This window comes from Chlamydotis macqueenii, chromosome 3 (genome assembly GCF_036417535.1).
Source record: "Chlamydotis macqueenii isolate bChlMac1 chromosome 3, bChlMac1.mat, whole genome shotgun sequence".
Taxonomy (NCBI): Eukaryota; Metazoa; Chordata; class Aves; order Otidiformes; family Otididae; genus Chlamydotis; species Chlamydotis macqueenii.
In genome coordinates, this window is record NC_141558.1 from 92,102,859 (window position 1) to 92,117,799 (window position 14,941).

The 14,941-nt window shown below is 46.1% G+C and overlaps 1 protein-coding gene across 4 annotated transcripts; it reads right to left on the reverse strand.

Moving 5' to 3' along the window:
* Positions 1-1,421: 1,421 nt before the first annotated feature.
* Positions 1,422-14,739, reverse strand: COX20 (cytochrome c oxidase assembly factor COX20). Of its 4 annotated transcripts, XR_015258211.1 has the most exons (5): positions 14,465-14,739; positions 12,217-12,331; positions 4,728-5,301; positions 2,802-2,935; positions 1,422-2,541 (listed from the first exon to the last, which is right to left on the reverse strand). XR_015258211.1 is itself a non-coding variant. In XM_086745262.1 (4 exons), exons 1-4 carry the CDS (start codon positions 14,495-14,497, stop codon positions 11,270-11,272), a joined length of 354 nt encoding a protein of 117 aa, XP_086601388.1. In that variant the 5' UTR covers positions 14,498-14,708; the 3' UTR covers positions 10,388-11,269. The 4 variants fall into 4 exon arrangements, 2 of the variants coding, with proteins under 2 accessions (XP_086601390.1, XP_086601388.1); XR_015258210.1 differs by having other exon boundaries at positions 1,422-2,935; XM_086745262.1 differs by lacking the exons at positions 1,422-2,541; positions 2,802-2,935; positions 4,728-5,301 and adding exons at positions 10,388-11,411; positions 12,009-12,072 and having other exon boundaries at positions 14,465-14,708.
* Between the last annotated feature and the right edge of the window lie 202 nt (positions 14,740-14,941).

Here is a 14,941-nt window from a genome sequence, read left to right on the forward strand (position 1 = left end):
AAACTTAGCTGATGGCTACAGAAATGTGAGGAAAGCACAGCTGTATGTTATCACAATGAGAGCTGAACCATCTGTCACGTTCAGTAACTTCTTGTGGCTTCTAAGGACTTGTTCACATCGGGAAAAGCACCCGTACTGCAGCAGCTGCACATACAACATGGATCTGGGTTTGGGTTTTTCTTTTCTAGTGGAGAACAAACTAGGTTTGCTTTTTTCCTAATTGAGGAGGTTTTTTTTTCCAAATGGAGTACCAGCCTGGAGAGCCTTGGACCGGCTCAGCAGCAGTAGGAACATGGCGTGTGCTGCTGGTGCTACTCTCCTTGCAGCCCTGTCCACTGAAGCTGCTGCCATCTCTCATGCATTGCGTGCTGGGGCCACGTGTGCTTGGCTGCAGACTGAAGGCAGGTCTGTGCTAGATATCTCGGGAGGAAGTTCCCATTTGAAAACAAAACTGGCCTTTGCCAGTAACAGTCACTGGGATACACGCAGTGTAAATGGAGGTGCTTCCCTGACAGACCGTGGTATAGGCAAGGTGCTGCGTCCTGAGCACTCTGAGAGTAAACGGGCTTTGGAAACAGACTCTTATGTGCGGGACATCGGGGCCTGGCTGTTGCTCTAAGATGCTTTATGAGATCCCTGTCCCCAAACCTCAGGGCTGCTGTCAAGGGCCGGCCCTTCTAAGCATGCTGCATGGCTCCTGCACTGCACCGGGAGTGCTCCGCAGTGCTGGCACGTGCCTCTGGGAGCTCAATGTAAGTGATACCTGTACACAAGTTCCCTTCCGTGGCTGTTGCAGAATAATTCTTCATCAGCAAAGACATTTTTAGAAATTCTGTCCCAATTTTTATGATAGTGGAATTAATTAAACCCATGTTCTAGCAATGCCATGTGCAGTCCATGCCTCTTGCATTAAAAAAAAAAAAAAGTTCTTCATGGTATAAGCCACTAGTTGTTTGGGGTTTTTTTAATCACTTACAACACTCTCGACAAATGTTTTTAATAGAAATAGATGATGAAGTAACCTTTTAAGATTCAGAGGTTTCCTCCTTGTTCAGGACCTTTAGGAAAACCAGGCCAGTGCTTTCTAAAAGTGCAACCTCAGACTAAGCCACAAGAAATCAAACTGAGTTAGAGAGACGTGAGGTACTCTCAGTACTTCTGCAGATGTTTAACTGCCAGGAGTTGGACTCTCCCAAGTGAAGAAGCGTGCGTATACTGTAGCCATGAACTAGTAAGGTAGGAGTAAGTGCGGCCGGAGCAGTCTCAGCCTGAAGCGCTGCGGAGGATGGGGAGAGCCCTAGGACGTCAGAAAAAGCTGCCAAGACGAAAGCGGAAATTCAGAAGAGCAGCTTTGTAAATCCGGGGTTAACAAACTGGCTGTGGTGAAGTTAGAGCAGTGCCTCTCTCTGTGACACCAGTTCACCTCATCCTAAACAAAGCCACCCCGTGTCGGGGGGGGGGGGAGGGGAGAGGGAGGAAGAGGCCTCTCATTATTTTAATAACAGATTAGCAATTAGTTTTGTGCAACTTTTCTGCTTTGCTCGGTGACCGGGGCACGAGCTGTGTCCTGCAGAGCAGCAGGCCTCTCTGGAGCGAGCCGTCACAGGGAATCAGCTGGAACGGGGACTTGGCCAGTAATTAATCTGGACGTGGCTCCTGCCTTAGTTTGTCTCCCTGCCAGTACTGGGAGCAGCAGGAAGATTCAGCAATGAATCAATTGCTACATAAACTCAGCTGTAGCTTTAAAAAGATGCTAAATGCTGAACACATTGTCAGCATCAAAAGAGAAAAAACAAAGGCAAATGTAAAAAAAACCTGGTAATATAATTACTCGTGTGAGTGACTTGATATACAAGTGTTACTTAGAGCAAGTTCTTTGTTCTCCTTTCTTGTTTAGTAGACAATCTTCAATCTGGAGAGTAATTTTTGTCCTAAAAATTACTGAAATTGAAAGTGTAGGTGAGACAGCTCAGCCAATTTTTCTCTCAAACTTTTTCATGCTCAGAAAAATGTTACTGCTTTGTAGTCAAGGTCTTGGTAGTCAATTTTACACTAAATAATGATTCAGGGATCTGCTGCCTGGTTAGCACACAAGGATTGAAAGGGCACTCATTTCCTCAGCGTTACTTCTCCCTTAGCTGGGATCAGAGAGCTGCTTACTAGGACACCTGATAGGTAATGGGGCAGAAAAATGCAAGTTGGTGTTCTCTGGTGTGGACGTGGGCTTCCTTTATGTCACATCGGCTGATGTTAACTCTTCTGCCACTCTGTGCTCCCGAGGTTTTCCACCAAGTTCTAACAAAAACTGGTTTGCCTTAGACGTGGGGAGGTCTGTCCTGGCGAGGAACATTGACGGAGCACCAGTTCTGAAATGGTGCAGATGCCCAGGAGAGTTGTAAAATAAAAAGGCCCGGAATGGTACTGAAGAGCTCCCTGGATGTAAGTGTATGCTTGAAATCCCAGGAATTGTGTACAAGGCGAGAGGCACAGGGAAGGCTCCATTCTCTTCTTTAGTCTGGCTGAACTTTCATCTCTGTGGGGCTGTTGAGCAAGTAGATAAGATAAGCCCTTGTATTATAAAAGGACTTTTGTCTTTGTGGTAAGAAGGTAGTAAGAGATGGGGGAGAGGAAACGAGTAAGCATCGGTGGAGGGATTTACTGTAATATTTTTTTTCTGAAAGAAATAGCACTTGGGGTTTGTTCACATCATGCCGAGGAACAAGATTCAGAAACAGTTGAGCTCACAGAGGCAGGTCCACATGCAGCATCGCATGCCGGTTGCAAGCAGCAGAGCTATGTACCCAAAGCCTGGCAGCCCCGCACTGCGCGTGCTTGGTCTTCTCTGCTTTGTGCTCCCTGCTGCTGTTGGAGCACCCGGGCTGCTGTGGGGTCTCCAGCCCAGCCTAGGAGACCTGCATCAGTGGGGACTGAATTTCTGAAAGCAGAACAGGACGTTGTTGTGTGGGTGGTCCTCTGTGCTGCACTGGCCTTCTGCCTCAGGTTTTTGCGGATTCTCCATCTCTCAGTAGGTCGCAGAATCCCAGAACTGTTGTTCACAAGGCCATCTGGAGATGTAGCCCAGCCTCCCGCTTGCAGCAGGACTAGCACTAGTACTCAGGTCAGCTGGGGCTTTGTCTAGCTGAAGCTTGAAAACATGCAAAGGTGGAAATTACACAACCTCTCTGGGCAACTTGCACTGCCCTCGTAATAAAAGAGTTTGTCCTGCTGCCTGGTCGGAGCTCCCAAGCTACAGTTTGTGGCCACTGCCCCAGCCACATCATCTGCAACTACCAAGAGGTGTTTGGCTCCATCTTTGTAACTGCAGATAATCTTAGGTGGCTATTAGGTGACCCCCATAGCCGCCTTCTTCTCAGACAAAGTCCAACTCCTTCCACTGTTTCCCCAGAGGGCATGCGCTTGAGCTCCCTAAACACCTTGGGAGCCCTTCACTGGAGCCCCTATAGTTTTTCTGGACAGCAATACTGGACGTGCTGCCTCAGCAGTGTCATGCACCAGGGGATAAGTGCATCCCTTGATTTGTTAGCCACATACTTCCTGATGGAGCCCAGACTGTGGTTTGTCTTTTTTGCAATGAGAACACTCTTTAGGCCCATGTTCAACTTGGCATCCACTGTAAGTCCTATCCTTTTCGGCAAGGCAGCTGTTCAGCTAGCTGCTTCCCAGGCTCTAGTGTACGCTCTGTGATGCAAGCAGCTAACCTGTAATAACAGAATCATAGAACAGTTTGGGTTGGAAGGGACCTTTAAAGGTCATCTAGTACAACCCCCCTGCAATGAGCTGGGCCATCTTCAACTAGATCAGGTTGCTCAGAGCCCCGTCCAACCTGGCCTTAAACACTTCCAGGGATGGGCAACCTGTTCCAGTGTTCCACCACCCCCATTGTAAAAAATTTTTTCCTAACGTCTAATCTGAATCTACCTCCTTCTATTTTAAGACCATTACCCCTTGTCCTACCGCAACAGGCCCTGCTAAAGAGTTTCTCCCTGTCTTTCCTTTAGGCCCCCTTGAAGTACTGAAAGACTGCTATAAGGTCTCCCCGGAGCCTCCTCTTCTCCAGGCTGAACAGCCCCAACTCTCTCAGCCTGTCCTCATAGGAGAGGTGCTCCAGCCCTCTGATCATCTTCATAGCCCTCCTTTGAACTTGCTCTAACAGGTCCATGTCCTTCTTATGTCAGGGGCTCCAGAGCTGGAGGCAGTACTCCAGGTGGGGTATCACAAGAGTGGATCAGAGGGGCAGAATCACCTCCCTCAACTTGCTGGCCACGCTTCTTCTGATGCAGCCCAGGATGTGGTTGGCTTTCTGTGCTGCAACCACACATTGCTGGCTTATGTCGAACTTCTCATCAACCAACACCCCCAAGTCCTTCTCCTCAGGGCTGCTCCAGATCCATTCTCCACCCAGCCTGTTGCCCATGTGCAGGACCTTGGACTCGGCCTTGTTGAACTTCTTTGCGAAGTTTGCACAGGCCCATCTCTCCAGCCTGTCAAGATCCCTGTCTCCAGCCTGTCAAGGTATAATAATAATATTAATTTTTAAAACAGATAATTTATTAAATTGTTAAATAGTAAGCCAGGCATCTAAAAAATAAATATTAGACATAAATTACTTGTGCAAGTTAAATATCTTGTGTATTCCCCCTGTTTGCTTTGAGAGACCTCAGAGAAAGTGGCTGTGGTAGCATAGTAAGAACTATTTCAGTACTTACATATCAGAGAACGCAACACACAAACGTCACAAAATGCAGTTTGTTTCCTGACCTAAGGCTTTCCATCGGTTGCAGCTTTGGTATGAATTTGCCTCTTTTTTTACAAAGAGAAGGGAAACTTCTCCTGCGTGGAGCAGGGGCCACAGAGCGTCACGCCAGCTGCTGGCGCTCGAGCCGATCAGCTGGCTCCCGTACCCGGCCGTGGTAGGAGCTGCTTTCTCTGTAAGAAAGGAGGAGGTGGAAGGAATCACTGTGATCCAGTGCTCCGGTCCGCAGGGCAGCACGCTGAGCACAGCTCTGCTCAGCATTGAGGAAAGTCCGTAGTCTGCTTGGCAGTGAAGAAGAAGGTGGAGGCTAGAAGATGCTTCCAAAAAAAATCAACAGCTCTCCGGTGGCTGCCGGACATTCTTGGGAGGGGGCTGCTGCTACTGCTTCGGCAGCAGCCTTGGCACAGCCCTGGGATATTTATGTGCCTCCACGCCTTGGCAGCTGGCCAGTCCTTTTTTATTTTTTCCTTTAAGGAAACACCCGCGGAAGGGAAACGAGAGACTCCGACGGTTTCTTTTGGCAGACCCTAGCATAGAAAACAAGGAGAGAAGTTTTCAGGAAAGATCTTGCTTTTCCAAATGCTTACTGCCTTGAAAAGTGTACTATCCAGCAAGTGCTAAGTGTAAGTATCCTTCTCTCGTTCCAGAACAAACCAGCGAAAATTACACTGCTGAAAGCAACCAAAAGGCTGGTGAGGGAAGGAAGGGTGTGGCTTTATCCTAAGCGTGCCCGTCCGTGTGGTCTGAGGGAGTGGCTTGCTGGCTGTGTGGTAGGTCGTCACTCCGTGGCCCACTTACATGCCCTTGAGCTGCATCTCTGAGATGATCTTGAGAGCACATGTGGGTGACAGAGACGTACAAACTGAGGGATGGTGTCCCTCGTAGAAGGATGAATGGTGATACAGAAAATGGGGAGTAGAAATGGTGGTGACTGGCTTTTGGGAGGGAGAGGGCCATCATGCTCGTCAGCGGGGGTAAGAAGCCCTCTGCAGTAGTGGTTCAAGAGGACTTTGTGAGTTTTAGGAAGAAAGGACTGAGCTCTTTGTATCCATCTGGGAGTTTGAGTAGGCAGTTACTGAAGAATGCGGCACTTGGATACTATCAGAGCTAAGAAACTGAGTCAAACAAGCTCTGTCACGGCCTCCCAGTGCTGCCCCAGGGTGACCCTCGAGGGCTTCAAGTGTTGGATGAATGCATTAGAAGCACAGCATGTGATAATTGCTGGTGGTTCCAGATTTCTCTGGGGGCCCTGAACAGAGTATCATCCCCTCTATTTTGAGGAACAGGCCGTGGGAAATTTTTTTCTCTATATTGGCTCCAGGAAGAACTTCTGCAACAGCTATTTGCGTTAACGTATCTGCCCCAAAATAAATGAGTTATTTGCTTTACATCTTCGGAAGTGTTGCTACCATCTCATCCAGAGCCTGAGTGTTTCCTGAGAGGGAAGGGGATGTTAGCTTCCCTTTAACTGCTGAAGTCATGTATCCTAAATATTCTGTTGGTGGGGATTGTTGGAAATCCTGACTGTGAATGTGCTCAGAAGAAGGAGCCATGGGAAAATGGGCTGGGTGGACCTCTCATGCTGTTTCTGCAGCATCTGTGCAGTGTCACAGTGATGAAGTGGTGGAGAAAGAACTTTCTCACTGGGTTTGGCCACCCAGCAAAGGTAAAGGTGGTGAGAACTCTTGACTTGGATGATGGAAAGCATGAATATCAGCCAGAGTTGTCAAGCTTGTAGGTGAACTCCAAAAACCTGTCACACACGTATATGCAGGCTTGAAGGCCCAGACATCTCATGGATAAATGAGGCTTGAAGGCCCAGACATCTCACGGATAAATGCACACCGTGATCACAAGCCATTTGCCATCAACAGGAGAGATGAGGATCAGTTGTTCGGGGAGAGAAGCCATGCCGGCCAAGAGCACACCTGCTGCTCTTTGTGACAGCATTTGACAAAACAAACAAGGAGTTTAAAAAAATAAGCAAAGCATAAGATTCCTTCTCTCCAGAGCATGAGGACAGAGAGGGGACATCTTTGGTTCTGTTAAGTACAGCACCACAATATACAGGCTGGGTGGTTTTGGAGATGTGGCCAGTCTGAAGACAAAGAGCCCCGCAGCGGTAAATGTCTGCTGCCACGGCACATTTTAGGTACTGCCGGGGGGCTCCTGGCACCTTCAGGGAAGTTGGGGGCTCTGACACAGCCTTACTCAAGATCAGAGCTGGAAGGATTAAAGTATCCTCCTCAGCATGAACTGCTCTTCGTCTTTAATGCAGACACAGGGATGCTGTGACCTATTCCCCCAGGAACAGGCACAGCCACTGCTGGGAGGCTCTCAGGCAAACTGTGAGCTTCACGCTGAAATGAATGCGTGAGAAGGTGGAGTCCTACAAACAGTCTCAGTCAGGGTTTTGGTAGCTGTGAATAAAAGTCTGTTTTACTCATGTTGTCTCATCCAAGGCTTTACCTTCTCTTCTCTTTTCTTCATCAGCCCACTCCCCTGCCCCCATTTGAGGGGTTTAACAGCCATACTTGCCCAGTCTAACATTTGCATTTTAAGCGTAAGAAGGATGTATGTTCCAAGGCCTTGAGTCACAGTAACCAAAACTCAGCTCCACTTCTGACATTTAATTAGTTCTTGGTTCTTCAAATTAAAAAATAAATAAAAATCATCAAAAGATCATCTTCTTGATCATATGGACATACTGTAAAGACTTTGCTTTGATCAGTTTTCCAAGGCAAGAACATATGTGTTTCAAACTTAAAACGGAGTAAATCAAACAACTTCCACTGGTAACCACTGAGCTCCTGAGCTAAACGTGACAGAGGAATGAGAGAAGCACGGGAATTAGTCTGCTAAGCTGGAGAAAATCTTTCACTTGGGAGCTCATTACAACTGAGTTCACACAGTACTTCATTGTTACCTGGGCTGCTTACACCAGAAATAACAAACGTACTTCCCTCTCCCTAAAAAAAAATCACCCTACCAAAAGCCTGACTCATATGTTAGTGACAGGAGGTGACCTTTCCTTTGCAGCACTTGAGGACTCAGAGGGGGTGGTGGTGCCACAGAAAATAGCCTGGAAGCCTGCAAAATGCAGCGAGAAGGCAATGTGAACAAGGTCTCACAGAAATTTCTGCTTGGGTAAAGACGTAAATGCTGAGTTTGGGATGACAGCTTTAATTGCCTCTGCTGTCAACTTCAAAAAAGTTCTTGGGTTTTGAGCCCGTCACAATCGTCGATGGCAGAAGCATTACGTTTGCTGTTGTGAAAGGCGCTGAAGAGCAGAGGCGATCTGATCACACACATCTCTAATAACGGAGCTGGCAATCAGCCTTAGATTGCTGCACTTCTGCCTGTTGCCTTGAGTCACTTGCCTTCCTGACAGGCTTGGAGGACGCGCGCCCTTGCACGGTGCGCCCCGGTCACTGCCGGAGGGGGCTGGCAAACACCTTTTCCCAATAGCAGCACTGCCGCGGGGAGCGGGAAGAGCAAGGTGTGGAGGAACGGATGGGGCCGTAAACCCATTTATTTATTTATTTAGGTGGTGTTTTAGATTGCTTTAAGGGAGGTCTTACTAACTAAGATAAAAACTAAGTGTGCTTGTTCAGTGACCAAGTGATGTAACCATCAGAAAAATAAACAGGATTTTAGCAACTTTACAGCTTAAAGTCGCTATAGTTCATTCTCTCCTTTTTAAGGCTCATTCAGACGGCTGAAAACTAAGCACCTTCAAAATTACTATTTCTCTTTCTTTCTAGTAACTGTCTGGTAAGTTTTAATTTGAGGAATGTTTTGAACCTCGATAAAGGAAGAACTATCACATCTGTTGTTAGCAGCAATACTTAAAGATATGAAGTCCAACAATAAAACACAGATTTGATGCTATGTGTTTCCACCAGTGACTGAGATTTTTAAAAATAGCATTAATGGGAATATGGCTCACTAGTTTTAAAAGAGTTAGGAAATAGTTTTCAAATGTTAAAATTACTCCTACTAAGTTACTACAATATTTATTTTCTTGTGAATGCATCCGAATTTACCACAACTCATAGCTTTGAGATTTTGGGGTTTTGTCCTGTCCCTCACCCTTTCAACAGGGGTTTGTAACCCATCAGTCACTTTCAATCCACTTTCTGTAGCTGGCGCAGGAGCAGCTGTGGCCGGCGCTTCGAGGAATTAAGCCAGACTTTTCCCCCTGTGTGTTTAACAACGAGCATTCTTCCCTCTGCTATTACAGATCCTCCCCTCTCACGCCAACCGAGTCCTGCTCACAGCTTCCTTGCCCTACCCTCCCGGCCCCACTCACCAAAGGCTCTGACTTCTGATTGATTAGCTCCATTCCACCTCAACTTTTACCAGACAAACGAAGCTCAAACGTCTCGGCCCACGCTGCCTGCATATTGCCTCTTTCCCCATTTTTTCTTTAACATCTGGCATACTCATTTTACGTTTTGCACAGTATTTTGCAGAAGTATTAGATGGGTTATCGATGCAATCCAGACACTTCTGGAATGCCATTGTTAATGGCCAGAATTGCTAATACTGCAGTTAAGGTGCTATTGAGCTAATGTCCTTAAATGCAGTAGCTTAAACCAACACCAATTAACAGTGGAGAGGATCTAATGCCGTAGTTTTCCCCAGATTTTTTAACTTACACAGTATCATGATGCTCCTGCATTTTTCTCGACATAGTCAGTACTTGAGCCTTCTGAAGGCTGCCATTATGCGCATGCTAACTTCTTTCCTATCAGTACAAAACAGCATTCTTTTCTTTTCTCTACAACTGCTCTTTGCCAAAGAGCAAATTTTCATCTGCACGCTTTTGTTTCCTAACTCCCCAGCTGAACTATGACCTCGCAGCCAAAAGACCCCCTGCTTAGGCTGCAGCTCCTTTTCTTAGGTCAGATCGGAAAGAACTCAGCCGTGTATTAAAATAGGAGCTTGCAAAATCCTAGCTGATGGCTCGCTCAGTTTCCCACTGCCGCTCCAAGGGATTTATGAGGCAACATCACCTACCTCAAAGGGAAGGAGCCTGCCTCCCTCCCCTTGCTGCCTCCAGCACAAAACGAGGGGAAACGTTTTTCTTTTTTGAACTAAAGTGACCTACCAGCTAACTTCTGAGTTTAGATTTGCAGCGAGGACAGGAAGTGTTTCACTGCGCTAACTCAAGTCTTCCGGAGACTTTTCTGTAAAACTACTGAAACTAGTGTCCTCCGTAAAAATTATCTTTGTTATTTCCTCCAGAAAAAACAAGAGGAACAGAGGAAAAAAAGGAAACAGGGGTACACAGGTTTGTTTTCTTCTTGTAAGAGGCTCACCCACAGATGGTAAAAGTTTAATTATCTTAGTGTAAACAGCATGTTTGTTTAGTGCTCTCAAGTATACTTCCAAATTAAATATGTAGAGTAATGCTGCTGTTTACATCTGGATTCCCAAACCTCCCCACACCAACCCGAGTTAACAACAGATCGCAAACTCTCTCAGACTAAGTACAGGGTGCGGGAAACGACTATTTTTGCTCAGTGAATGCCTTTAGACCAAAAGGTGCTTACAGCATAATATACTGTAAATCATTTCGGGAAAAAAATACAGACGTTGTGTCACTGGTGTAGATAAGGAATATTACACTATCACTCATCTTTTTACCAATATGCAATTAGACTGAACACTGTATTTCCATATAAGGTGGTTTCCTGGAAATTATAGCGATATTTCTTTCAACTGAAAGCGTACAGTGAATTATAGAACATGCATTTAAAAAAAAAAAATCTACTGACCATTGCTACTTACAAATAATGTACATTATTCCACCAACTGTAAGAAAATGTCTTAAATAGTACAGCAAGATTTTTAATCAAGTAAAAAGATTAGTAACTTACACAGCTTAGACTGCTTCTGAAGTGATTTTATTCTTAGTTTCACACAGACAGAATAAAGATGGAAATCCTTCAACTTCACAGTGTATATAAATTATCTCAAGTTATTCTGCAGCTGAAACCTTACAAAGGCTACTGATATCACCCACCTTGCACAAGCAAAGTGCTCACCTACCGTTTAAATATTCCTGTTTTACAAACAGCACAATTAACAGTGGCACTGAAGGATACATTTATTCAAGAGAACAGCTAATGAAAATATTTTCCTGATTTAAATGAAACAAACCATTCTGTTCATAATGGAAGTTACAGCAGTCCCAAAACCTGTCATTAATCCTCTGAGACCCTGTAACAGAAGACATCAGTTCCCAGGTGTTTAACAGGAGGTCATTCCTATCTGTGTACATAGTCATATACATACATACATATGTGAAACAAAGAAAGGTTTGTATACTGACTTAACAGATTCACTATGAATTTCTTGCTCGGATTTGCGAGGAACACCAGCATGATTTATCACTTTTAGGCACCTCACACATTTACAGGGAAGGCTGCCATTTCTGGACCCCCTTCTCCCAAAGCTGTATTAGACCACAGATTCCTCCATAGCAGACTATGAATCGCTTCTTTCATTGCCAGTTTGTTTTCTTTCTGGATCAAAAGAACTGCCTTCAAATAAAATCTTGTTTCTCATTCCTTCTTTAAGCATTCTTTGCCGGATCCTGTGTTGGGCCAAATTATACCTGCAGTAAAACCTAGAGCAGGGAATGAAAAGAAAACGTGATTCCCTGCTTTATATGAGTGAGAGTATCAAATCAGAGTTATTCAGCCAGTTGAAAATTTGAAACCACATATAATAATGCTCGTAAAATTCACTATGAAATGATGCATAATGAAAATACTAGGGTAACTGCTGTTTCTTTAAGGCAAACATTATGCAGCCACTGAGGAGCAGGATATACAAGTTCAACGGAAAATGCTAATTTCTATAATTTGGATCTTAAGTTAATGACCATTTAGTATGCTGCCTTTATAATTAGGACAGAAGGACGGCATATGTAAAGGAAAAAAGAAAGAATTAAGAAAGATGAAAATAACTGGGTGGTTTGATCTCTTAGGATTCAAGAAACTACAGCAAGTTTAAAAAAAAAAAACTTTTTAACATAAAAATTCAAAGGCATTGAACTCTTTTTCTTTAAAAAAATAAATATTTCAGGGAGAAGGAAGAGGACACTTTGCTAGGCAAGTTTTTTTTATGGAGTTTTAAAATCAGTGTGAAAGGTCACACGAGGATCCCGTTGTACAAAGCAGCCAACGTCGGTCTGTCAAAATTCAAGACGCGTTTTACATACCAGTATCCTAACATTGTGCAAATAAAGCCACCAACTGCAAAGTCACAAGATCTTCTAACTCTACCTGAAAGGGAAAACAAAAATCCTCTAAAAAATTAGAGAAAAAAACCTTGGATAGCTTCCCATTATTAATAAAACCTAACAGCAAATAGGAATTAATTTTTCTTTGCAAATAAGTATACAAAACCCAGAAGGAATAAGCACTTACTAGTTGCTAAAAAATGTCCAAGACCCACAACGAAAGATCCCGCGGAGCCATAAAGCACCGATTCTCGTGCACATGGGACACTTCTAACATCAAGAAATCCTAGGAGTTTAAAGGACTGTAACAAAAAAACCACACCATAAATTAAAAAAATTACTTTTGAAGAAGTCTGTGGTGCCAACTCCATTGTAAAACTGACTTGTTATCTTAGTCGTCAAAAATAACCACTTGAGGATTTCCTGCTTCCAGGGTTTTACCTGAGCAAAAGTAAGCACGCGCAGCTGCATCAGGGATGGCTTCGGAAGCATTACCTACCCATTTTGTACAAACCTGCTGATCCATCCTTTCTATTGAATATTATAAATGAACAATTTCATTTTTTTCCTTTATATCCCCCAAAAAGGAAGGGAGAAAACCCTTAAGAATCCAGGATCTTTGTTCAAAATCAACATACATCACAACAAACATGAAGGTTACAATCAATTATACAGTTAGTTATGCCATGTCATTTTAATATTTGAAAAGGCAAACGTCCTTTAAAAAAAAAGTGAAATTACTGGATAATGTGCACATAGTAGACAATCTTATACTGAATAGTGGATAAAGACATTTATAAACCAGTAATTTTTAACCTCATCCTATGTACAGGCAGGCGCTGTGCACATAAATTCTTCTCTATACAACATGTAACTTTTAAAGTGAATCGCTGATAAAAACTATTCAAACTACTTCATTCTCTATTTCACATCTATAACCTACCCTAGTTTCAATCAGTTTTTTATTTAGTTTTCAAATGGTAATTACATATGGCATTTATAAACCTAACTGTGAACTGACAAATGTTTTTTATTTCAGAGATGCCTACACTGGCTTCTGCATAACCCAAGTCCTGTAACTTGAATACAACTCGTATTTCCCACCTGACAAACATCCTTGCGATTTTGGCACCACAGGCAGGAGTAGGAAATGACATACAAGAAGACCTCAAGATGACATGGGGCAGGGTTAAGGTGGCTGCACTGTAGTAACACCTGTACATCTTTCCACTATTAATTCTTTTGTTGGGGATGGTGTGAGAATTTGTCTTTGTTCCATTGTGTTAAAATCCTTAGACCATTAAATATCACATGTGCACCTGTATCAACTAAAATCTGGAAAGATTATTTTTAAATGGTTTTAATTTTTTGTAAAGCTGTTCTACGTGGACAAAGCAGATGTTGAAGATGGAGTACTACAGTCAGCTATTTGTGGAGGGCTGACAACTCTGTGAGACAAGTACCTCTGACTGTGGCATTAGGGATGGCAGGCATCTGACAACAGCTGGATTTGTCTGCAAGCACAAAAACCCCCATCAATAACTGTACCTACGTTCCCTATGGACAGCCATCAGCTGTTTCCACATAATCCCTGTGTACAAATGAGACACAAAGGATTTGGTCTATGTTGGTCTAGTCTCCTAACGAGTAATTTCAAGTACTCTCTCATGGAAGAAGTCATTTGATACGTTGCTGTTGTTGGCTAAGAAGGTATCCCTACTACATCCGTGCAGCATGATGCACCCTTTTAAAATAGTATTTCACCTGTTGCTATACTTGAAATCACTTGTTATGACTCCAACCATCACTAACTACTGGCATTATGAAGGCTCAAGTGTCACGACAGCATTTCACCCACAAAGAGAAAGCCCCGTGGAGGGAACCAACACAAAACCCCCACCCCACCCACCCGGCCCTACAGAGCCTCAGTTCTGCCACCGATTTCCGTGTACTGCTCCGTAATTATTTCCCCTCGAGCAAAACCAGCGGGGGTTCACAACTGGTTTGCGACCACCTCTGGTGTCCCCAGCACGGGGCTCCCCCCTCTGCTTGCGCGGGCACTGACGCGCGGGGAGCCGGGCGGCCGCACAGCCCGTCCTCCTCCTCGGGCCCAGCCGCCCTTCGGCGGGGCGGGCGGTGAAACCTTCAAACACGTGGAAGGTTCCACGCACCGTCGGCGTCTGCGGGGATTACAGGCCTGGCCCGGCTCTGCCCTGCCCCCCACCGGGGACGCCGCTGCGGGGGCCTCCCCGCCGCCCAGGCGAGGCGAAGCGGGTCCGCATGGGCACGGCTCCCTTAGCCGCCCGCATCAAGCCGGGCCGGGGCGGTGGGGGTGTTTCCCACCTCGTGTGCTCTATTGGACGTGCGGGGGGCTGCGGCCGCGCACGGGGCGGGAAAAGCCATTCGCCGCCGCCGCCCCCCTCGTCCTCCATTACCTTCCTCGACTCAGAGTCGCCCTCGTCCGCCATGATGCGACAGCGCCTTTCCCGGCCCGCGGCCCCTCCCGCGCCGCGCACCAGCGAGGCCGAACTACGGCCGCGCAGAGAGGGCACCAGGAGGAGCCGCTCTATCCGCCTCGGCCCGCCCCATCTCTATGGTGCCCGCGGGGAGGGTGGAGGGGTGGGGGGGTGGCCGAGCGCGCCGGCGCCATTTTAGGTCTAGCGCTGAGATTCCAGCAAAATCCTTTGTTCCGTGAAATGGGTCACGGAGCAGGGCGCGCGCGCGCGCGCACACGCGGGGGAGGAGGGAGGGAGGGAGGGGCGGGGCGGGGCGCTGGCGCTCAGCCCGCCCCCGCCTCCCTCCCCCCCTGGCGCCCCGGGAGCGCGCCTCCGGGGCGCGCGTGGCGGCGGGTGCGCGGGGACGGCGCGAGGCGGCCGGGGCAGAGGGGCGGCCGGGCTCGTCGGCAGCGGCCT